General features: G+C 58.5%; 1 protein-coding gene across 11 annotated transcripts in view; it reads left to right on the top strand.

Annotated features, from left to right (window-relative positions):
* SYT7 (synaptotagmin 7) overlaps positions 1-23,250 on the top strand; it is a 63,388-nt gene that overhangs the window by 17,420 nt on the left and 22,718 nt on the right. The window contains exons 2-6 of one of the 11 annotated variants that reach the window (XM_070782953.1): positions 8,237-8,340; positions 13,046-13,125; positions 17,247-17,378; positions 18,277-18,504; positions 21,879-22,247. In XM_070782953.1, the coding sequence (XP_070639054.1) occupies positions 8,237-8,340; positions 13,046-13,125; positions 17,247-17,378; positions 18,277-18,504; positions 21,879-22,247 (913 nt within the window). Of the gene's footprint in view, positions 1-8,236; positions 8,341-13,039; positions 13,126-17,246; positions 17,379-18,276; positions 18,505-21,505; positions 21,607-21,704; positions 22,248-23,250 lie in introns of those variants that run through there. The other 10 variants (XM_070782955.1, XM_070782954.1, XM_070782956.1 and 7 more) reach the window with 10 other exon arrangements.

The raw sequence follows: 23,250 nt of genomic DNA, 5'->3' as shown, positions 1-23,250 counted from the left end.
CTCCAGGTCCACTCCTGGCTTTGTCTCTCCTCTGCTGTGTGTTCTCAGGCAAGTATTTACCCATTCTGAGCCTCAGTTTCCTCCTTTGTGAAATGAGGATGAGAGGGTTTACCTTCAAAGGGCTGCTGAGGACCTGAACATGATTCAGTGTTGAGCATACACTAGTTACTATGATTAAAGGCACTTGGTGAGGAAAGCAAGGCCTTGCGATCTGAGGATGCCCCAAAGAGGGAAGCAGTCTAGGTTAGGAGGGTGTGAGGGTAATGGGACAACTTTGGAAGGGCTGGATGTGGGGAGTGTGAATGTCACCATCAGACTGTCAGAGCAAGTGAATTCTTGGGGAAAGAGTCTGTGTGCCCAGATTCCCAGCATGTCCACTAGTTTCTCTATATTGTGTCCTGGGCCATGGGCTGTGGGAAACCCAAGCAATGAGGAGAACCCCATAGGCCCTGCTTGAGGGACAGGCCTACTCCCAAGAAAAGGAGGTTGGACATAAGACAGTTAATTCAAGTTTGGAGAAGGAAGAGACTGCTGTGAGCACTTGTCATCAGGGAGGGCTTCCTGGAGGAGGTAAGCTCATGTGGGGCCTTGAATAATTTCATGCATTTGTTTAGCACTTACTTATCCAGCCTTTCCTGTGCACCAGACCTTGGGCTACAGAGATGAGTGATCTGGGGGTCTCAAATCTCCAAGTGTTCCCCGTGGGGGGAAGACATGGAAAATGCTAATTATTAATCCACAGGGATGGATTGCCATAGTTACAGGGGAGGTAGAAAGGAATGTGAGAGGAAATGAAGACCATCTTTGTCTAGAGATCTTGAGAATAAAAGGAAGAGAATAGATGGTAGAGAATAGAGGGAAGGGCCTTCGAGGCAGAAGGAACAGCCTATGTGAAGCCTCAAGTGTGAAAGAGGAGACATGTGGGTTGTGGCTGGGCTGTGCAGTGTGGCATGTTACAAAATGCTCTCACATGCTTCAGCTCAGAGGAGGGCAGCCATAGCAGGATCAAGGCCAAGTTCAAGCTGCCTTAATTCTCCATACCTGTTTCTTCCTCTGCAAAATTGAGATAATATAAGGTTGAGGAGATCACACGAGATGGTGCATATAAGCTTCCTGGCACAGTGTCTGCCACAAAAGGCACGTGTTCAATGATTGTTAGCTATTCTTTGATCCTGATGACACCCCAGCAAGAGAAGTTGGGGTTCTTCTCATCATTTGGAGGTAAAACACTGAGGCCCAGAAGGAGACTTGCCCTGGGTCACTGGCCAGCTGCAGAGGTGGGACCTGAGCCCAGGTCAGTTGCCTCCAAGTTTACTTCCTGTCCCACTGCTCTGCCCCAAAAGACAAACGGGGTCCATGGGGAGAGGACTCCAGGCCAGAGAAGGTGCATGAACACTTAGACTTCAGGGACAGCAGAGTGGGCTAGGTATCTGTTCATGACTGTGACCGTGGCTGTGTATTCACTTTTGTGTGTGAGAGCATGGGTGTCCATCCATGGGGTAAGTCCCGATGGCTTGTGTATATGTGTGTGTGTATACGTGTGTGTGTGCGTCTGTGCATGGGGGAGGGAGGCATAGATGTCTGCGCCAAGGGTGAGTCTCCATGACTTGTGTGTGTGCACGTGAGCCATGGGTGTCTCTGGCCTGTGTATGTGTGCCTGCTCCCCCTCTGGCTCCCCTCGTGTTCCCCCTGGGCAGCTGTGAGCTTGCCTTCAGAAGTCCACTGCATCTCCAGCAGCTCCCCAGGGCATCCCAGCAGCCGCAGCCTGTTTGATTCTCTTCATCTATAAATCATGGCTTGCTGAGGACATGAGGAGGAGTTGGGAGCTGGGGCAAAGTCCTGGCAAGGGATGGGGTCAGCTCTGCAGTTCATATCTGAAGCCTTGCCTGGCTTCCAGCTGTTGCCCCGACCCCCGCCACACCACCGCCCCCACCCCCACCCCCATGGCTCAGCTCTCCCCATTCCTTGTCATAGGTGTTCACTGAGGTTTGCTCTTGTTAAGCCCTGGGCCAGGTCCTGGGGAGGAGGTCAGGAGTACACAGGATTGAGTGAGACATGACCCCTGACCTCTGCTATCCTGTGGGGAAAACTAAATGTGTTTTTAGTATTTCATTCACCACTCACTGAGGGCCAACTTCGTGTCCCAGATGTCTCTAATGCAGGGCTCGATGTGGTGATATTATGATAATAGCTAGCATTTATTGCCTACTTATTCTGTGTCAGGCACTGTGCTAAATGCATTGTATGTGTTAATTCCTTTAAACCTCACAATAGTCCTATGAGGCCTGTACTATTCTATCCCCTGTTTGTAGACGGGGAAACCAAGGCACACAGAGAATCAGAATTTGAGCCTAAAAATCTGGTCCCAGAGCCCTGGCCCTTAATCACTGCACGCTAAAAGACGGGTACACGCACAGAATGATGGGAGCTCAGAGGCAGGAGAAATTCCCACTGGGCAGATTATGGAAGGCTTCCTGGAGGAGGTGCTTCTCATCTGGGTCTAGAAAAATCAGGACTTTTCAGGCAAAGATGGGTATGGGAGAAGACCAGAACTGATCCTGGGGGGTGTGTGTGTGTGTGTGTAAAAGAGAGAGACTCTCAAACCCTCCCATCTCTTCTCTCCCATGTTGCTTGGGTGACAAGGGAGGTAACATATGCAAACACTGGGCATTCAACAAATATTTACTGAGTACCTTGCATGCATTGGCCTGTCACAGAGGTTATAGGAAAAAGCAAAACAGAAACATCCCCTTCCTTTATAATCTGGTACACAGTAGGCACTTAATAAATGGTAGCCTCTATTATTATATTTATCCCTAGAGGCTTGGAATTCCTCCTCATGCATTCTTTCAACAAACATTTATCAAGCACCTACTATATGCCCAGCTGTCCTTGGTGCTGGGAAGACAATGGTGAACACGAGGTCCAGCCCCCTTCTTGTGGAGCTGATGTTCTAGAAGGGAAGACTGTGTCTGGACATCTTATCCACCTTCAGAGGGGACCACTTCCTCGAGCACACAGGTCTTATTTACCCTGAGAGCTCCCGGTGGGATGACATGGTCAGGACCATGGTCTCTGCCCACAGCACCTGGTGAAGCCCACAGCACTCCACCAGATGGTCATCAATCCTGGGCTCTGACACGTTGACATGGTGGCCACAGTCCCGGGCAGAGGGGCAGGGATGTGCCTGAGTTCATGTCTCGCATCCTGACACCCCTGGGGCTGGACCCCGAGGGCCTGGCTCTCCTTCCTGGCTCACCCTGCCTCCCAGGTCTCCTGAAGACATCTGTCTGCCCTTGTCTGTGTCTCACCCCTGGGACCCAGATGTCTCCTCTGCCCAAGGGTAGGTCGTGGAACTCAGCCCTATCAAAGGCTGACTAGGGCTGCATTATTTTGTTTCCCCCAATGTTAATATGCTGACGCTAAGGGGACTTGAAACCATGTATGTCATCGGAGGAAGGGCCAGGGCGGCTTTGCCTGGAGAAGACCGGAAGGGGACATGAGAGCTGTCGGCGGGGATTTGGAGGCCTGTCATGTGGCAGAGGGAGCCGGCTTGTTCCCAGCAGCTCCGCAAGGCAGGCTTAGGACTGCGGGGGGAAGATCGAGGGAGACAGGCACAGCAGCCCTAGCTACCAGTGCCTGTTCATGGAGGGTCTGCCTCCCACAGAAGCAGCTTCCTATCCCTGGCAGGGCTGCCCAGGGGGTTTGTTCATTGATGGGACCTGACTTCCGAGGTCTCTTGCAGCCAGAGACACAGTGACCCCACGCTCTGGGAATGGTTTCACTCTGGCTGGCAGGCAAAAATATGCCTGCCCCCCTTGTTGGCAATATCGCATGTTGGCCGAGGGCGTTGTGCCACTTGATTATGGTATCAATGCAGTTTCTCATTGGCAAGCATTTTGTTTTACCCTAGATTCAAGGACTGTTTAAGGGTTGCTTGGTGGAGGGTGGGGTGGGCAGGGAATCTTTGGGAGAGAGGTCAGCTGTGTGGAAGATGATAGCATCCGCACATGCTGCAGGGGGTCCTAGGGTCACTGATCTGGGAGGATTCAACTTTCCTTAGTAATATTTCCCTTTCTTCACATGGGACGTTCCATGGACATGAAACAGGGAAATCAGGTTCTTTTGGTTGCAAACGGCTTGAGGGGACACAGCCCTATCTACTCAGCATCCATCTTTGTCTGTGGCCCTTGAGAAATTCCTGGGAACCCTAGGTGTTCCAAAGAACACACTTGGAAAACCACTGATCACCCTCCTCTGTAGTGGGTGTGATGTCTGGGCAAAGAGTGTAGGCTCGAAGTCAGACGGTCTGGGTTTGAGCCTTCGCTCCATTACCTACTAGGTGAATGACCTTGGACAAGGTACTTGACCCCCTTTGTGCCTCAGTTTCCACGTCTGTAAGATGGGGGCAATCTTAATGCTCCCCTCAGCTGTCGTGCAGACAAAGTTGTCACTGCATGTAGAACACCTTGAACATCTGTTCCTCGTCAGAGCAAGGACAGGTCAACTCTTCCACCCAGGAGGGCACTGGCATCTAAGGCTGAGTGCCTTGCAACCAGTGCCACACATCTGGTTAGTGGCCAGAATAGGGCCTCAGCCTCCTTCTCCCAGACTCCAAGTTTGGTGCTCACTCTGCATGCCTGCAGAACGCTGATTGCTTAAGACAGGTATTTTCTGGATCTCTGGGGTCCGTTCAGAGGGGCCACTGGCTTCTGGGATTGACAGGCTCTGTCCTCAGGGGCTCTTCAACTTACAACACAGGTCAAGGAGCAGTTTTGATAAGGACCTTGTTTGACAACGAGAAAAGGGAGCTCCAGGGAGGTGACCCCGTGGAGAATTGCCCCATGGCCAAGAGATGTGGGGCAGGGTGAGTGCGGAAAGGGCACCAGAGCAGAGGAATCACCTGGGGTGTAATTGCCAACCACAGCTCCCAGCTCACGAGCTTGCTGACTCCCTCTCTGATCCTACCCTCCCTGCTCAAAAACCTTCCATGGCTCCCACAGCCCACAAACACAAGGAGCCCCTCAGCGAGAAAGACAAAGCCCGTCTCCATCAGGCCCTATTCTCATTCCCAACCCAGCCTCCACCACTTCCCTCCCCATCCCCTAGTCCAGATCTTCCAACAACACGCCTGACCGTTCTTCCCTCTCATGCCTTCGCTCTTGCTGTCCCCTCTGCCCAGACTGTGCTACCTTCACATCCTGTCCCTCTCCCAGATCACACCAAATACCGCCTCCTCGGGGAAGCCTTGCCAGATAGCTCCCTGGTCCAGCAATCATTTCTCTGTCTGTACTCCTGGAGCTCTCTGGACACCTGAGAGAGAACTGACACTGCCAACCCTAATAATAATCCATATCTGCTCAGTCGCTTCAGCCGTGTTCAACTCTTTGCAACTCCATGGACTATACCCCACCTCTGTCCATCGGATTCTCCAGGCAAGAATACTGGAGTGGGTTGCCATGCCCTTCTCCAGGGGATGTTCCTGACCCAGGGATCAACCTGCAGCTCCTGCATCACAGGTGGATTACAGCCACCAGGGGAGCCCCAATCTGTATCTGCTGCTACTGCTACTGCTAAGTCGTGTTCAACTCTGTACGACCCCATAGACGGCAGCTCACCAGTCTCCTCTGTCCATGGGATTTTCCACAACAACTCCATGAGTGGGTGTCATTATTATCTTCACTTTATTATTTTTTTAATGTGGTGGGGGGGATTAATTATTTTATTTTATTCTTTTGACCATGTTGCTTGGCATGCAGGATCTTAGTTCCCCAACCAGGAATCAAATCTGTGCCCCTGTGGTGGAAGCTCAGAGTCTTAACCACTGGACCATGAGGGATATCCCCTATCTTCACTTTGTGGAGAAAATGCAGACACTGAGCGGTTAAGACACTTGTTCAAGGCCACACAGTTATTAAGAGGCAAAGACTGTACTCACACCTGAGTCTGTTCTTGGGTCTCCTGGAGTCTTGAGCTTCAGCCTGGGTGTCTATCTGCCATTCCCTGGTTCTAGGACACGAGCCGTCCTAACAACAATTAGCTGAATTCTGACCTGTCCCCTGGGCCTCAGGGTCAGCTCTTAATAGACAGTGGTTGAAGAAAGCTCAGCCCAAGAAGGGAATTTATTTAAAAGTGAGTTCAGCAAAGGAATGTCTGCTCTCCCAGCCCACACAGCACCCCACCCCCAGGCTCTCTCCGTGGGGGCAGGGGCAATTCCCATGGAGAGAGCTGGAAAGAGTGCTGGCCCCATTCCCAGAAGCTGTGTCTGCACATCTCTTGACCACAGGCCTGAGTCTGGGGGCCTATGGTATTATTGTCCCTCCGCACCCCCTGGAGCCTGAAGGTTCAAGATGGAAGCCTCCCATCTGGCCTGAGAACCATGACACAAGTGGCCGCTCCAGCCTCAGCAGAGCTGTGCTCCTCTGCTGGAGGGAAGGAAGGGCAGGACCACTTCCCAGGTGTCTGCAGGCTGTCCAGGCCAGAGCCCCTGGGTGCTATGGACTCTGAGGTTGACAGTGAGCTGGGTGCAGTGGCTTTCTAGGGGCTGAGGCTGGGACTCAGGACAGGAGGAAGCGTAGATGGCCTGCCAGGTGGACACGGAAGGGCCCCGCAAGACTGGCCTTTCCCCACAGCTTGCAGACTCCAGACTTTGAGGTGGGAGGGGTAGAGCCCAAGCAGGATTCTGAGGAGACCAGACAACGGGACTGGCTGCCCAGAGCGCTGGAGTCGTGGTGGGAGGCAGCCCGAGGGCCCTGAGCGCTGGGGCTGGCTGCTGGGCACTCCTCCATGAGGCCCCACAGCAAAGCAACAGGGACTGGGCGCCCAGAAGCTAAAACCGCAGGAACCGGGAGCAGACAGATATCGTCGACTCTTAATTACCACCATCGCTGAAACCAAAAAGCCCACGCAGGCTCCTCTGTAAATAAACAGCGTCTCCTTGACTTGAAGATCCATCCGGGCACGCACATATTTACAGAGCACGTGTGATCTGTGCCGGTCTCTGTCGACTCACTCCCCCACACAATAATCTCTGGTCAAGTTTCTCCTTCCTTACATTTAGGTTTGAGCTCGTGTTCACAACCACCTGTGAGGAGGGAGGGAGGAGGGTTAATCCACATTTACAGGGGGAGAAAGCCCAGCGGTTAGGTGACTAAAGCCGCATATCTAGCAAGCAGTGGGATTTGCACAGAAACCTGGGCTTTGGCTCCCAGGGCAAGTCCATCAAGGTTCCCACCCTGGAAGCTTAGGGCCCCTGGGCTGTTAGGACGGAAGCTGCGGGGCACACCCTTCCCCATCCACCCCTGCCAGGAGCACGCAGGGGCACTGTGAGCAACCAAGGTGAGGCTGAGCTGGAGGGGAGGGGGGTGCGGGGAAGGACGAGAGGCGAGCTCAGGGACTAGGGCAGGGGAGGACAGGGCATGCAGAGGTCAGTTGGGTGGACTTCCAGCCCAAGAAAAGCTGAGCTAAAGGGGATGAGGACTGCTCAGGGGGTTCCAGATTCCCTCTTTGATTACACATGTGGCCAGCACTTGGGGAGGGTCTGTGAGGGCCCATAGGGCACATGGCCTCAGAGGGGCTGTGGGAACTAACCCTTTTGGCAAATGAGGCTGGAGTTGTGGCTCAGAGTATGTGTATGGATTGTGGGGGTGGAAGCATTCTTGGCAGAAGCTCTTTAAGAGGTACTTGAAAGCCCATTGGGGGCTTCCCTGGTGGCTCAGACAGTAAAGAATCCACCTGCAATGCAAGAGACCTGGGTTCCATCCCTGGGTTGGGAAGATCCCCGGGAGGAGGGCATGGCAATCCACTCCAGTATTCTTGCCTGGAGAATCCTATGGACAGAGAAGCCTGGCAGGCTACAGTCTATGGAGTCACAAGGAGTCGGACACGACAGAGCAACTAAGCACAGCACAGCACAGAAAGCCCAGTGAGGTCTGGGTAGGCCAGGGGCACACTTGACCTCTCCCTTAGGGGACGTGAAGTTTGGGGGACCATGCAGTCCATGCAGTGAGGGACTGGGAGAGACCTACCAGAGGCTCCCATTTTACAGATAAGGAAAGGGAGGTGCAGAGGGAGGAAGAGACCGCCCAAGGTGAGCCCAAAAGGCAGAGCTGAGTGTAGAACGTGGGGCGCACAGCTCCCAGTGTGGGTTGGGCGGTTGTTCTGGCGGGGGCTCTGGGCTGCGGGAGAATGGCTGGCCTTGACCAGTGAGGGTCTGACCTGTGCATGTCCTCTCCAGGGGCGCCCACCCGCGATGTCCTGCTGGTCTCTGCCATCATCACCGTCAGCCTTAGCGTCACTGTCGTCCTCTGCGGCCTCTGCCACTGGTGTCAGCGCAAACTGGTGAGGCTCTTAAGGGCTCCCGGGGGGACGCGGCCTGGCCCTGCACCCCGCCCTCCTCGACGACAGGCTCGTGAACGCTCTCAAGGGCGCGCGCCCACGACCCACCTGCCCACAGAGCCAGGCACACGTGGAAATTCACACCGGGCGCTCTGTGTTTGCTGGGGCTTGGTCCCATACGTCTGTGTGCACACCCAGAGCCACACACCTAGGCACACACTGGTGGGGGCATTCGCAGGCTCGTGACTACGCGCACACACGCCCCACTTCCCGCAGAAAGGACTGCAGGCACACACGCGCAGACTGAGAATGGAGACCCCCCTCCCACCCAGCGCCGCGCGCCCACTCCCCTCCGCCCGCGCGTTCCCGCCACCACCCAGGGCTGGGCGTGGCCGAGCCAGGCCTCCTGTCCAATGAGGAGGCTCCGCCCGCCCCGCCCCCTCCCCCTGCACCCTCCCATCCATCCTGGTTCTCGGGGGTTTGTACAGGCACAAACGGCTTCTTTTCATTTTTAACGAGGGCTGGGAAATTAACGAGCAGGATTAGGCCATCAATAAGTAACGAGACCGTCAGGAGGGACATTCATCACCGGAGGGCGCCGGGATGGGGAGTCGGCTTGAATCACCCTCCTGCACCCCCGCAGCTCCCCAAGGGTGGCTGCCCTTGAGGCCGCCGCCCCATTCCCCCTTCTGCTGCCCCAGTTTGGAAGTGCTGCGGGGTCTTTGAGGATTGCAGGGGGCACCCCCGGAGGTGGGCCCAGAGGTGTCCCAGGTGTGGGGCGTTTCTGAGGCTTCGGTGAAGTGTCACTAGCAGACACCTTCCATGCCCCAGATCGAGGATGGTGGGAGTGAGGTCAGGGTGCCACATTTTTCTCCCTGCCCAATCACAGAGGGGCGAGGGGAGGGGAGGGCTGTGGCCATGGGTACCGTGTAGGTGGGAGCTCCATGCCTCAGTCCTAATGAGGAGAAGGGGCAGATACCCCTGGGGCCAGACCCAAGAGGCCACCATGCTCCCTTCAGGACTGTGTGCCTGCAGTCCTTTCTGCGGGAAGTGCGGCATGTGTGCGGGTAGTCACGAGCATGCGAATGCCCGTGAGACCCCTGTCTGTCCACCAGTGTGTGCCTAGGTGTGTGGCTCTGGGTGTGCACACAGACATATGGGACCAAGCCCCAGCAAACACAGAGCGCCCGGTGTGAATTTCCACTGAAAGGCAAGCCTGGGGGTTGGGGGTGTTCTTCTTCATCCCAGGATGTGCAGTTTCAGGCAGCCTGTTCCCTGGGGAGGATCCAGGGAAAAGGCCAACCCGGCCCCACGCGCGAGAGCGTGCGAGTATGTGTGTGTGACTTGGGCCCACTCCTTGTGTGCAGGTGCCAGGCTGGCTGCCCTGCATTGTTCCTGGATTTCCTGTCTCTGTGTCTGTCTCAGAATTTCAGGGGAGGTGGAGGAGGGGGCTTGGCCACGTGCCTGTGTGTGCCAGTGTCCTCGGAGGCCTGGGAGGGGCTGAGCCTGCACTGCAGCCCTGTGCGTCTTGTTGCAGGGCCCTTAGGCTGCCCGTCTGTCTGTATGTGAAGGCAGGGGACTGTCGTATGAACAGGCACTGCTGCTGACCTTGAGTGGGGGCTGTTTTGTACTGGGGGTGTCAGTTTTGAGGACATTAGTGTTGTGTGCGTGTGTGTGTGTGTTCTGCCCTGCACGGTGGGATGTGGATCATCTCATCACATCCCCATGTAAGTGCTGCAGTGTGTGTGTATGTGTGTGTGCATTCGTGCGTGTGTCTGTGTGTGCATGCGTATCTCTGTGTTTGTTGAGGGCCTCACCACTCACCTGGGGACAGGAGTTCAGAGATGACAGCTTTTGTAGCAGGTGGGGGGCTGTCACTGCAGGAAGTGCCTTGGGAAGCTGAGAGCTGCAGAACCTTTCCTGGCCCAGCCCCTCCTCCCAGCCTCCAGCCAGGAGCTTCCTCCGGGGTCCAGACCAGACCGGCACGTGTCCCTCTTTGACTTAATCCTCTGAGCTGCTGCTAGAACATTACTTTGGCCAGGACCCCCCAGTCCTGCCACCCCTTCCCCGCTGCCCCTCCACCTGGGTCTCAGAAGCCAGGGAGCTTTTTGTCCAGATTGTCTCCGGAAGGGGCTTTCAAATGCACCCCCCAACAGTTGCTGGGCTCTCCTTGCCTGCCTGTCCCCTCAGCAGCAGTGACGTGATACTTGACAGCCCAGATCCCATTTCCAAACATTAATAACTTCCTTAATCTCCAGCTGGCTTTTTCCGGATCAGCCTGGCCAACCCCCTCCCTGCTAAGCAGGCTGGGGGGATCAGGCTCCTTTAGAGCCACCTAATTCTCCAGTGGGGAGGCTTCTTAAATGGCGTTAGTGGTAAAGAATCCACCTGCCAATGCAGCAGACACCAAGAGACCCAGGTTTGATCCCTGGGTCGGGAAGATGCCCTGGAGAAGGAAATGGCAACCCACTCTAGTATTCTTGCCTGGGAAATCCCATGGATAGAGGAGCCTGGCGAGCAGGAGTCCATGGGATCGCAAGAATGGGCCACAACTGAGCACTTGTCAGCAGCAGTGTCTCCAGGACCCCAGCTGGGGTTCCTCTCTTTGCCCCATTTACTTCCCCCTGACCCCTAAAGCAAGTCCTGCCTTGGTTCCTATCCCCCATATGCCCCAGCTCCTCTGCAAAAGGATCGTTGCAGCTGAAGGGGAAGCTTCCCTGAGCTGTGGCAAGAAGAGGGGCAGGCAGAAGCTTCCAGAACACCCTGGGTGAGCCAAGTGCCTGGGCTTGGGGCAGGGGCCATGGACCAGTCTTGGAAGAGGGTGCTGGCCAGAGCAAGTTCCCTGAAGACCAAGAAGAAAAAGGAGAAGGGATGAGGGGTAAGGTAGGGACTGCCAGCAGATGCTCCCTGCCCCAGGCTGCCTGAACAGCTGGAAAACCACGGGGCCAGGGCTCCAGACTGAGGGTCCTGCCCATGAAGGGCCCTGGGCCACCACAGAGGTGCTCCAGGCTCCCCACCTTCCCAGGTGGAACTAGGAATTGTTTGGGGCTTGAACTTCTGGGCGATGATGGGAAGGACCAGAGCTAAGCTGAGAGAGGCAGCTTTTGTGGACCCAAGGCATCCAGCAGCTCTGGTGGGTTTTTTTTTTTTTTTTTTCCCACTCTTTGGGTTCTGGCTCAGAACATCAGCCTGAGGCAGGGATGCCAGAGTGGGTGGGGCACCACACCAAATACCAGAGCCCATACAGTCCCTGCCACTGGGGGCTACATTCCCAGGGGTGGGAGCTGAAGTAGGGAAAGAGAAATATTAAAGCCGTGATAAGAACCTTGAAGGGTGAGGGACGAGGGCTCATCCAGGGATGCCACACCATTTCAGAAAGGAGGAAGGGAGGCTAGAGAGGGCAAGGGACGTGAGCAGGGTGACAGGGGGAGTGTGGGGCACTGCTGGGACAGGACTCTGGTGCCCCCAAGGCACAGGGGTGCTGGGGGGTGGCATGAGGGCCTTCCCCCCACCCCCTCCTGCAAGCTCCACTGTTGTTGTCCCTAAACAGGCAGCTCCAGTCCCAGGAAGGGGCTGCAGCTGGCAGGAGCGTCGGGGAACACGGCTGTGCGGCTTTTATTTTGCTTTAGGGAGAATGGAATAATTGACTGTTGTGGCTACGGTCTTGGCGCACATGACGGGATGTTGGGGAAATGTATGCCTGTTTGTGTGTGTGTGTGTGTGCACACGTGCGTGTGTGCATGTGTATGTGTGTGTGTGTCCCCGTCCCTACTCTGCTGGGCAGGGGCAGGCCAGTGCCCAGTGGGTGACAGCCCCAGCCCCTGCACTCCCCCTTCCTCGCCCAGGCCCGTGGCCCCTGGGTGCGCGTGAGGACGCTCGGTGGCCGCCAGGAATGTTAATGGTGCCAGGCTCTGCAGGAGCTAAATTTAGAAACCCAAACCGAGAAGGTGAATGGTGCTCACCTTCTCAGCAGCAGGCCCAGTCACCGCTGTAGCCGTGGCCCTTGCTCCAGCCAGGGGACCTGGCGTGCCCACCCCATGCCCATCATTCTGCCCAGCCTGTCCCTCCACGCATGCTAGTTGAGGACATCTAGGGGGCTGAGCCTGGCTGCCCCCAGCCCCAGAGTTCGTGGGCAGCCCTGCTTCCTTCCTATAGTGGTGGGTCCTCAAGCCCTGCCCTGCCTCACAGGCCCAGAGCAGAAGTGCCTCAAGGAGCCCCCAGATAGTAAGGGACATGGCCCCGGCAGGACTAGGCACAGGCCTTCTCCCCGCCCCCGCTGCTCACGTCACTGGCCACTGCCAACCTTGCCCTGCAGGATGCCACCCCCACCATCTGGGGGCAGTGACGTGGCCCGTGTGACGTGGCCAGGCGCCTGAGAGCCGTCTGTCCATGGCAGAGGGAGATATGTTTCTGGGAGCCGAGCCAGAGCCCCAGGAGACAGGCAGGCGGGAGGGGCCTTGTCCCCAGGGGTCAGGGATGTGGTGCAGGTCAACAGGGCGGGGCATGGAGCCTAGGAACTGCCAACCGGGGAGCAGGGATGGGTGGGGGCCGGCACTCCTGGCTGGTGGCACCCTCAGGCATTGGCCCTGGCCCTTGCCGCTGAGGCTGGGCTCCCATCCACTCCCCTCCCCGCTGGGACCTTGTTCTGGGGAGGCAGGGAGAGTCCAGGCCCTGTCTCCCAGGACTGACCCCGGTGCTGTCTCCACAGGGCAAACGCTACAAGAACTCCTTGGAGACGGTGGGCACGCCAGACTCAGGGCGTGGGCGCAGTGAGAAGAAGGCCATCAAGTAGGTGCCAGGCTTCGAGTCTGGGGAGGGGCACGCAGGCAGTCCAGGTGGGAGGAGCCCCCGGGTGTGGTCATAGTTTCTCCTTTACACCTGGGTGCTGTGCTCTCTCCGCCCGCACGCCCATATACGCCCTCCCAGCACCTCAGAGTGACTCCAGGGCCCCACCTACTCTGCCCGTGCCTCCCAGAACCCTCTCAAGGCTCCAGGGCCCCCAGCCCTATCTCTGGCTGCCTTCATTCCCCCCATGGTCTGCCTCCTCCCTCAACCCGGGTCCTGGGTGCTCCATCAACCTGCACATCACACACGTGGTCCCCCAGCCCTGCCTGGCTCCCCTGCACCTCCAAGCTCCTCCCCCAGCTGGGGAGCCCCTTTCTGGGGGTGCGGTGGAGAGGGCTCAGACCCCACCCATGTTCTGAGGGTCACCTGGAAGGAGAACAGACAAGAACCCTGGGCACCCCGACAGAACCCAGTGCTGGGTGGCTCTTGGAAGCAGAGCGTTGGGGGAGGTCTCCCTGGTCACACCTGGTCCCCACTGCAAGTCTTGCTGCCCTGACTCCACCGGTTTCCCCATTTGGCTCTGTGATCCCTCTTCAAGTGGGCAGGTCTGCCTTGCCCTGCAGACCACTCCTGAGAGTCACTGGGAGACACTGGGATAAGCTCCCAACCCCGCCACTGGGGACTCTAGGAACTGGGTGAGGGGAGAGGCCTCTTCCTAGAGGGCTTTCTGCCCTGTGGCCCAATGGATCGTCCCCTTCCTCTCTGCCTAGCCCAGGCCTTTGCTAAGAGGCGGCTGGGCACCCTTCCATCTTAGCCTACCAGGGCCGAGCCTGCCAGCCAAGGGCTCTGCCTGGAAGCGGGGCCTTCCCCAGCCCCCCACGCCCGACTCCAGGCCCCACTGCTCCTGCCCACGCCTCCCCTCCTGCCCTTCCCCTGGTCCGTCTTCCTCTCTTCCTCCTACCCTCCTTCGCTCCCCCTCTGCCCTGCTCCTGAGGGCTCCTTCCCTGCCCTTCCTCGGGCCCCCCCCCTCTTTTTTCATCTCTTGCTCTGACCCTGTTTGGGGCCTTCACAGAAGCTGTGGGTGTGTGTCTGTGGGGGGAGCGGGTAAGTGGAGGGGTGGGCCAGGCCGAGGTTGGGGGTGGGGAGGAGGCTCGGGAGGAGGCTGCCGGGAGCCTTTGAAGCTGGGTTTGGTTGTACATTCTCCAGTCTTCAAAGCTGAGAGCTGGCAGGTCTCAGGGGCTGTTGCAAGAGCCCAGGCCCCAGGCTTTCAGAAGGAGGGGAGGGACCACGTCGGGGAGCAGGGGCCAACCCAGCTCCTGCGCAGCCTCTGGGCCCGACTCCAGTAGCCTCTGTAGCCACGGTCTGGGCCAGGGGGCCTGTCTCTGCCAGGTGACCATCACCTTCCTGGATAAGGGTGTGTGTGTCCCAGACAGTCCTAGAAAGGGCTGTGAGAGGAGATGGGATTCCAATAGCAGGGAGAGTGGGCAGCAGGCTCTGTCTGCTGGGACAGGGTCCACAGGTATCAGACCCTCAACCCCAGGCGAAGGAAGCCACCTTTCATGGCTGCATGCCCCCAGGTCCCTAGCCTTTGGCTTTTGCCTGGGCCCAAGCCAGCGGGCTTCCCTGGTGGCTCCGACGGTCAAGAATCTGCCTGCAATGTGGGAGATCTGGGTTCGATCCCTGGGTTGGGAAGATCCCCTGGAGCAGGGAGTAGCAACCCATTCCAGTGTTCTTGCCTGGAGATTTCCGTGGACAGAGGAATCTGGCAGGCTACATGGGGTCACAAAGAGTCGGACAGGACTGAGCGACTAACACACACACACACAGCCAGTGGGGCAGCAGGAAGCAGGGTTTACCTGCTGCACAATTGCCCCATGGGCTTGGGACCTCCTCCCAAAGGATCATGTTATCAAGGATTCTGAGAAGCTGCATCCTTTAATAGCTGTTTTTCAAACTGTTAATAGTGTTTCTCAAACTGTGTTCCTCAGAGCACTCATGCCCTGTAAAAGATTGATAGTGATCCCATGGATCCAGGGGTCCGTGACCAACTAAGTTTGGGAAACACTGATATGCATGGGTACGTTAAAGGCTCTGAGAAGCCCCTGCAGTAAAGAAATCAGTGTTTTGTAAACTTCTTTAATGAAAGAGCCTCTTTTCTGGTACTACCGCACGCAACCCTAGGGACCATGGGCTCCTTGGAACACAGCGGAGGAGGCCAGCCTGGCAGTGATGACCCTGGGTGGGATGGGCCTCGATTTTGGAGATCTGGAGGGGACAGAGGAAAAAAGCCTTCCAGCTACTCCATTGCTCTGTTACGCTAGGGCAGGGGACCAGAGCATGTCTCCGGCAGAGTAGGGAATAGGGTCTTCTGGGGAGGGAACCTCCCCGGGGAGCCCCCCACCACCACTCGGGTTGCCTTCCAGTGGCCTCCCTTGCTTCTCCCACTCCCGGCTCCTGCTGTACCCTGAGCTGGCTCAGGGCTTGGGCCTTGGACCCTGAGTACAGAATCCCCTGTGAGACATTTCCAAGGCACACTCTGGCAGAGACTGTCCGCACCAGGGAGGCCCAAGGGGCCCCTGCCCACCCTCAGGCCCGGGGCGCTGTCTCCTCCTAGCCTGGGGAGACATCTCAGCTCCACTTCCTCTTTTTCTCCTTTGTTCCCCAGTCTGAGGCTGAGAACCAAGGTTGAGGTCAAATGCTGGGGCTGGCTGGAGGGAGTAGCAGGTCCCCCGAGAACATGTTTCCTCTGTCCTCAGGGGCTGTGCCTCCTGACGGTGTCCCCCACCCCCAGCAGGGCCCTCACCTTGGCCTTGAGCAGTGGCATGGCCTAAGCACATGCCATGCCCACCCCTGACACGCCCCCCAAGCCCCTTGCTGTTGATGCCTTCCTGAGGGCTCAGACATGACTCCTTTCTGGAATGTTCCTTTGGCCTGGGGGTTGCCCTCCTCTCACTGTGCTCCAGTTCTGCTCTTGGGGAGGTTCCCAGGAACCCAAAGAGCTGGTGGAACCCCTGGTCTTTGACTCCTGGGTTTTCCAGGCCACGCCTCCTGCCGAGGCTTCTGCTGCCCACCCCTAAGGGAGATCCCCACCTTCTCTGCGCTTCTAGCACACCTGCTTCTTCCGTAGGACATGTCATGGAGCAGGAGGGGTGGGGATGCGGGCACACGGTCCCCTCCAGACCCAGCAGCTCCACTTTGGAAAGGGACAGGGATAGGCCAAGTACACGTCAAGAGCCGAGGCTGGGTCTGCCCCGTCACTCCCCTCGCCCAGAGAGGGGTAGTCTCCCTCCATGCAGGCCTCAGACCTCCACCTGAAGGGCCTCTGCTGACCCTGCTCACACCCTTTTCTGGGCTGACCCAACTACCACTTTTGTAGTGAGCAGAGGGTGCCTTCAGTTCAGCTGACATTGGGATAGTCTCCTGTGAAGGCTGTATCCCAGCCTTTCCTGAGGCAGGGAGAGAGCAGAGGAGGCCAGGGGGACCTGGGGCCAGTGGGAGGGTGAGAGACCAGCCAGGAGCGGGGCCTGTCACCAGAGTGGCTACCTTAAGTAGATGGAAGGGTGGGGAATTTTGAGTCTTATGGCTCAGTGTTTGCAGCCAACCTTCCAGTTTGACAGGCAAGGAGACCGAGGCCAGGAAAGGGGGGCACGTAGCGGGTAGGCAGCAGGGTCTGATCTACCTTCCAGTCATTTCCAGCCAGAAACCAGCACGGCCCCGTCCTCCTCCCCGTCCGCATACCATCACCATCCCACCCTAGGCTGAGTCCCGGCCTCTCCTCCCCCGCCACCTCCTCTCTCACCATCTTTCTCTCTCCCACCAGCTTCCGGGGTGCAAGGCTCCAGTCTGCCCGCCTGCAGCTCGCCTCCTTTCACCGACCTCTCCCGCCCTGGAGCGTGTGTGTGTGTGTGTGTATATGTGTGTGTGTGTGTGTGCACACGCGGTGTGTGTGTGTGTGTGCGCGCGTGGGCCACCCGCCTCTCTTCCTCCCGCAGGCACCGACCCCCGGCCCACCCCACCCTCAGTGGCCCCCTGGGGGCCCGGCCCCTCTGCCCACACGGGACTTGGGCGGTTCTTGTTTCTTCTTGTATCTCCCTGTTTTCTCCCCTCTCTCTCTGCCCCTCCAGTGATCTAGACAGAGACTTTTGGAATAACAATGAGAGCACAGTGCAGCAGAAATGGAGCTCCTACCCTCCCAAGGAGTTTATTCTAAACATTTCACCCTACGCCCCTTATGGCGACCCACGACTGTCCCTCAAGTGAGTGACTTTACCTGGTTTGATCATATGTACCCAGTACCCTCGCACGCCCTCCTTCCCCCTCCTGGCCCTCCCCCCACCTCCCCACCCGTGCACCCCATGGGCAGGCCGACCATGGAGACGAGCAACCCCTCCTGCCCCCCCACCCTCACCTGCCTGCCCCTGTCCCGTCCCCTCCCCCAGGGCCAGCCACCAGGAGCGCCCCCCACCCCACTCCGCAGCCACACCCGGCTCCCCAGCTGGCCCCCACGGCCCCCGCCCCCTCTGTGCAGTCAGGATGGGGTTGCCCGTTTTGGTTTTTTTTTTGGATCCCCTCTCTCTCGGTGTGGCTCGCTTTTTCCTCCCTGCTGTGTGCTGCTGCCCTGGCTGCTCCGGTTGGTGGTCGGTGGTCTCTCGTGGAGGTGGTGGCGGTGATGGTGGTGGTGGTGATGAACTCTGACTAACACGGCTTTCTCTCTCTCCCTGCCTTGGGGCCTCCTGGCCTGGACAGCCCGCTCTTCCTCCGTCGTTAACCCTTCGTTGTCCTGTGGGATAGACTTGGAGGTGGCTGCCCTCCCCCACCCCCGCCGCCCCGGCCCCAGGCGGTGGGGAGGGGCCCCCCTCCGTTGTCGTGGTGCGTTGTTCTCCGACCCCCAGCCCGCCCCGTCCCCTCTCTCCTCTCTGCAGGCTCCGCTGGTGACCCATTTGCAGTGCTGACGTCTCTCTCTCTCTCTCTGTCTCTTGTCTGTCCGTCTCTCTGTCCTCCTCCTCCTCTCTCACTGCCTCTTTTTTCCTTTTATCTGTCGTTGTTTCTCCTCCTCTGACCCCACCCCGCCCCCACCCCCACGTGTGGCCTGCCCTCTCCCCCACCGCCACCCCCGGTTGCCCCTCTGGCCCGGCTGCCTCATGGTACGTCCAGTGGCACCCTCCTGGCAGGCGCCAAAGTGGCCGCCGCGGCGGGGCTGGCGGTGGAGCGGGAAGGCCGGCTGGGGGAGAAGCCGGCAGCGGCGCCGCCACCCGGAGAGGACGCCTTGAGAAGCGGCGGGGCTGCCCCCAGCGAGCCGGGCAGCGGTGGCAAGGCGGCGGGGAGAGGCCGCTGGCGGACGGTGCAGAGCCACCTGGCCGCCGGGAAGCTCAACTTGTCCAAGTGAGTGATGGCCCCACGGCCGCCGGAGCCGTGAGCTCAGGCCTGCCCTCTCACCCCCCGCCTCCTGCCAGTGTGGACAGCGGGACCCCTGGCATGCCCGCTGCTGCCCCCAGAGGTGCCGTCCTCGGCCCCTGGCTCATCCCATCCCTTCACAAAACTCCCATCATCCTTGCCACCCGGCACGACCAACTCAGCCATGCACCGTGCATCTCAGCCTCTGGTTGCCACCCCCATCGGTTTCTCTTTGCCAGTGACCAGATCATTTCATTTTCTGCCCCTAGGGCAGCTTCATTTCAGTCCTTGGGTCATCCCATCCTCTTTGACTGGCTGCCCCATCTCGACCTCCATGGGCACCAGGCCACAACTGTTAGCCACTGGACCATCCATCCCTGGGGAGCTGGCCCAGCCTCAGCCTATTTTCTGCTGCTCATCTGCCACCGGGCCTTCCCTCTTGCAACCAGCACAAAGCTCTAGACCCAGAGGTCGAGCCATTTCATCTTGACCATCAGGTGACTCCATTGGCTTGTCCCAGTCTTGCTTGCATCATGACACCATCTGTTCCTTGGGCCCGCTGTGAGCAGCTGGGAGGTCCCCACTGGCTCATCCCCATTGACTGTCCCGGTCTCGGTCGGTGACCTGTCCTGCTCTCAGCTGTTGGGACTGGATGTTCTTGGAGGTTGGGTTGTTGAGCCCCCAGCTAACTTTTCTGACGAGGGTGGTCTGGATGTCAGACAGAAGAGCCGTTTCCCTTTTAATAACTTCTGAGCTGGCCAAACAGTCAGTCTAGTCCCTCCCTGGGAGCAGACATAGGGTGGGCCTCTATTCTCTGCAGATATTAAGTTCCTCCCTCCCGCCATGGGGCAGCCTTATTCTCATCTTGGCTCTTAGAACCTTCCATTTCCCCACAGCTAAGCCTCCCAAGCTCTAAATCCCTGGAACTATGACCGTTCTCACCTACTGGGATGTAGGTTCCATTTTCGGCTTTTAGAACCGCCTCGTTCCCAGCTAAGGCAGGAGCCTCTCACTTAGAAGGCCAACAGCCCTGACCCCTTCTTGGTGGCCGGGCTGGTTCTCTTCAGCAGACCTGTGGTTCCCGCCAATGGGACCACTGAGGACCACCACACTGAGACCTCGTTTGCTCATCGGCCTGAAGGAGCACCAGCCAATGTGCCCCCTGACGTGGAGCCTCAGGAAGGCCCCAGAGGGAAGCCCCAGCGTCCTTCAGAGTGCCAGGCCCAGCGCCCCGCCCTCACCGGGTTACTCTGGCCACAGACTCTGGGCTGCTGAGGCCTCCATGCTCTCTGCTGGCTCCAGGCCTGGAGGAACCGATTTTAGTCTCCCTGTGACTGAGAGGTTGTAAATTGGACTAATTCTGGATGTGATAGAAAACCAAAATGAGGTCAGCAAGGAGGAGGAGGAGGCGGCCGCCCCCGTGCCGGCCTCCCCTCTCCTCAGCCTGCCCCCGGGGAGTGTGGGCCCACCCGGCCAGCCAGGCCACGGCCTGCCCCTGGGGGTCACCCTGATGCCAGGCCTGAGCCAGGTGAGGCTGCCACCCCTGCCAAGACCCCAGCTGAAGCCATATTTTGCTTTTCTCTTTCTTCTTTCCTTTCTGTCCTTTCTCTCTCTCTCTTCTTTTCTTTCTTACTTTCTCTCTTATTCTTCTCTGACTTTCTGTCCCTCCTTTGCTCTCCCTCTTCTCGCTGTCTCTCTCTCAGCCCACAGGGGCAGCCTAACTGTTGTCCTTTTGGTTCCCAGGGTGGGCTCAGGGGGTGAGCCAGGCTGCCTGGTCATGGTGAACGTGGCTCCAGGGGCCCCAGGGCCTCCCTAGGGCGGCTCGGGTGGGGGAGGGGGGTGTCCCATCTGCCCTGTGGTCCCAGACCAGGAGGTGGCAAGCTATCTCTCTAAGAGATCTGATAGGAAATAGGCTTTGCAAGTCAGGTCCTCTCTTTTATGACTACTCAGCCCCAAAGCCACCATAGACAACATGTAAATGAATGCCAGTGGTTGCATTCGAGTAAAACTTTATTTATGAAAACAAGCGTCGAGCCAGATTTGGCCCACAGGCCGTAATTTGCCAACCCCTGCCCTGGACGACTGAATGGAAGAAGGAGGGAAGGGACAGAAGACGAGGAGGGTGGGCCCCCTGAGGCTGTGGCCCTGCAGGTGCTGAAAGCTCTGGCCAGGAAACAAAGCAGACAGGTTGCCAGAGGAGGCCAGTGGTCTTTGAGACCTCCTTCTGCCTCCATTTCCTGAGACATCTGTAGCTTCCCCTGGCAAGAGAGCAAGGACCAGTAGCATATTTCCCTGGGCCTGACCTCATTAGGTTCCCATGGCAACCCTGTGATGGAGGCAGCTCGGAATTTTTACCCCCATTTTACAGATGAGTAAACTGAGAGGTCGCCTCCTTTTCCCAAAGTCCCTCAGTGAGGAAGCAGCAGAGATGGGTCCTGAACCCTGGGTCTCTCTGACCCCAGACTGCCTCTGATGAGCCATGTCCTGTTCCCAGCATGTTTCAGAGATGCTGGTGGCCCATGAGGCAGGGGCCCTATTGCAGATGCATAGAGGACAGGATAATTACCCTGTTCTTTGTCAGAACTTGGGCAATCCAAGTTCTGCCAAGCAGCCGGCCAAGTGGTTTCCTGAGTTCCTCCTCCGACTGGGAGTCATTCCCAAGATACTGGGAAAGGAAACTAAGCCTCGGAAACAAGGAACCCCAGAAGGGTTCCCCGTGCCAGAGCCTGAACCCTGAGGGAGCACTGGCCAGAGGGCAGAGGTCCTGGAGGCCCGGGACACGCCCCAGCCTCTGAGGACAAAGCAGGACAACTTTTAGCTGCTCCTGACTCACCACACGTTACTAGGCCAGCTCCACGCTGGCCTGGATTTCCTGGCGTCTCCAAAGGCCTGTAGCACTTACAGCACAGAGGCGGACTTTCTTGGGGTCCCCCAGTGAGATGGTGGGAGGGGGTGGCCCAGCTCCCTCCACTCCCTCCCGCTCCAGCAGGACAGGCAGCCACGGGGCCCTGGGACCCGCCTTCACCACACGGCCAGTGGCGCAGCTCCGCGGCCCGCTCAGACCAGCGCAGAGGTCGGCTCAGACAGGAGGTATCAGGCACTAGCTGAGCCAGGGCCGGGGTGGGGGGCTGGGCGGGCCACCCTGGGGGCCTCTGGGTGGGTGTGGGGCCTGGTGGTGGCCTCCTGGGTGAGTTGGTGGTGGCGACGGCAGCGGTGACAGCTCGGATGGAGGCCCGGCGAGGTATTTCGGCAGAGAGCGCCCGGAACTGGGGCCTCCTTGTCCTGGCCCTAGGCGTCTTTCTCCTCCACTGTGATCCCTTCACCTGCTTCTCCTTTCTCTCCTCTCCTCCACCCGCCCCAAGTTTCGAGGACTCCACCCTGTCCACGGCCACTACCCTTGAATCTATCCCCAGCTCCACGGGAGAGCCGAAATGCCAGCGACCCCGCACCCTGACGCGGCAGCAGAGCCTGCAGCAGCCGCTGAGCCAGCACCAGCGGGGCCGGCAGCCCAGCCAGCCCACCACCAGCCAGAGCCTGGGCCAGCTGCAGGCCCACACGGCCTCAGTGCCCGGCCCCAACCCCCGGGCCCACGGCCGGGGCCAGGCACGGCAGGGCTCCTCGGCCGGCTCCAAGTACCGGCCGGCCGGAGGCCGCAGCCGCTCCAACCCGGGCAGCTGGGACCACGTGGTGGGGCAGATTCGAAACCGAGGCTTGGACATGAAATCCTTCCTGTAAGTGCCCTGCTTGAGTGGCCCGGCCCCCACCTCCCTGACCCAGCCTCTTTTCCTCCCCGTCTCCTTTGGAGCAGCTGGCTCTGAACCACGCTTAGCCCTCCGTCTCCAAGGCAAGGTGCCCGGCAGACTCAGGCACCCTCTCCCCAGCCTCTTGTGGCTTGTGGCTCGTCCCTGAAGCGCCCCCCTTCCCATGGAAGGACTTGTATCTGAGCCACCCCCTGAAGACCCCAACCCCCCGCCCCGATGTCCTCCAAAGCCAGTGGAGACACTAGGGGATGCTACCGAGGTCCCCAGATCTGTCTCTCCCCTTCTGGCCAGGCCCAGGCTCTCCTGGCCTCCCTGTCACCTCTCTCCTCTCTCCTCCTAAACCTGGTCTCCTTCACTCCAGCGCCCAGGCCTCGCCTCCTCCCATCCCTGTAACCCGACTCTGCTCACCTTCCGGCCCTGCACTTCCTCCCTCCCTCCCTCCCACTTCCCCTGTCCCTGCCTGGGGCCCTGTCCTCTGTCCCTCTGATGACCTTCCATAGCCACCTGCCCTCCACTTCCCTCCCTGGCTCCCACCATGACCCGTTCATTCCCTGAGAACAAACCTCAAAATGTCCCCCCAAAGCTTTAGAAAACATCTCTGTATCAGAGGCTTTTTCAAAGTGCACAGGTCAGAGAGGTAACAACACCCCATCTGTGTCTGGCCTTAACCATTCCCCTCCACTGGATGTGTCCCTCACCCACCCCCTGCTGTGTGCCCACCTGCCCCTCCCGCACTGGCAGGGCCCCACCTGGGGTGCCCTCTGCCCAGTGTCCCTCTGGGCATCTACACTCACTCTCTGAGCCCAGGGCCGGCCTGGGCTTCAGTCCCTGACGTTACCTCCTTCCTCTGGCCTAACGTGACCTTCCTTCCAGGCTCTGGGGATTATTCTCAACACCCAGGTCTTTCCTGGGAGCACTTTACATGGAGCAGGAGACCAGCACACTAAGCCTGGGAGAGGAGAAAGGGAGGAGG

This window comes from Bos indicus, chromosome 29 (genome assembly GCF_029378745.1).
Source record: "Bos indicus isolate NIAB-ARS_2022 breed Sahiwal x Tharparkar chromosome 29, NIAB-ARS_B.indTharparkar_mat_pri_1.0, whole genome shotgun sequence".
Lineage (NCBI taxonomy): Eukaryota > Metazoa > Chordata > Mammalia > Artiodactyla > Bovidae > Bos > Bos indicus.
The sequence above is the reverse complement of the archived record's forward strand: the minus strand, read 5'-3'. Positions and strand labels throughout refer to the sequence as shown.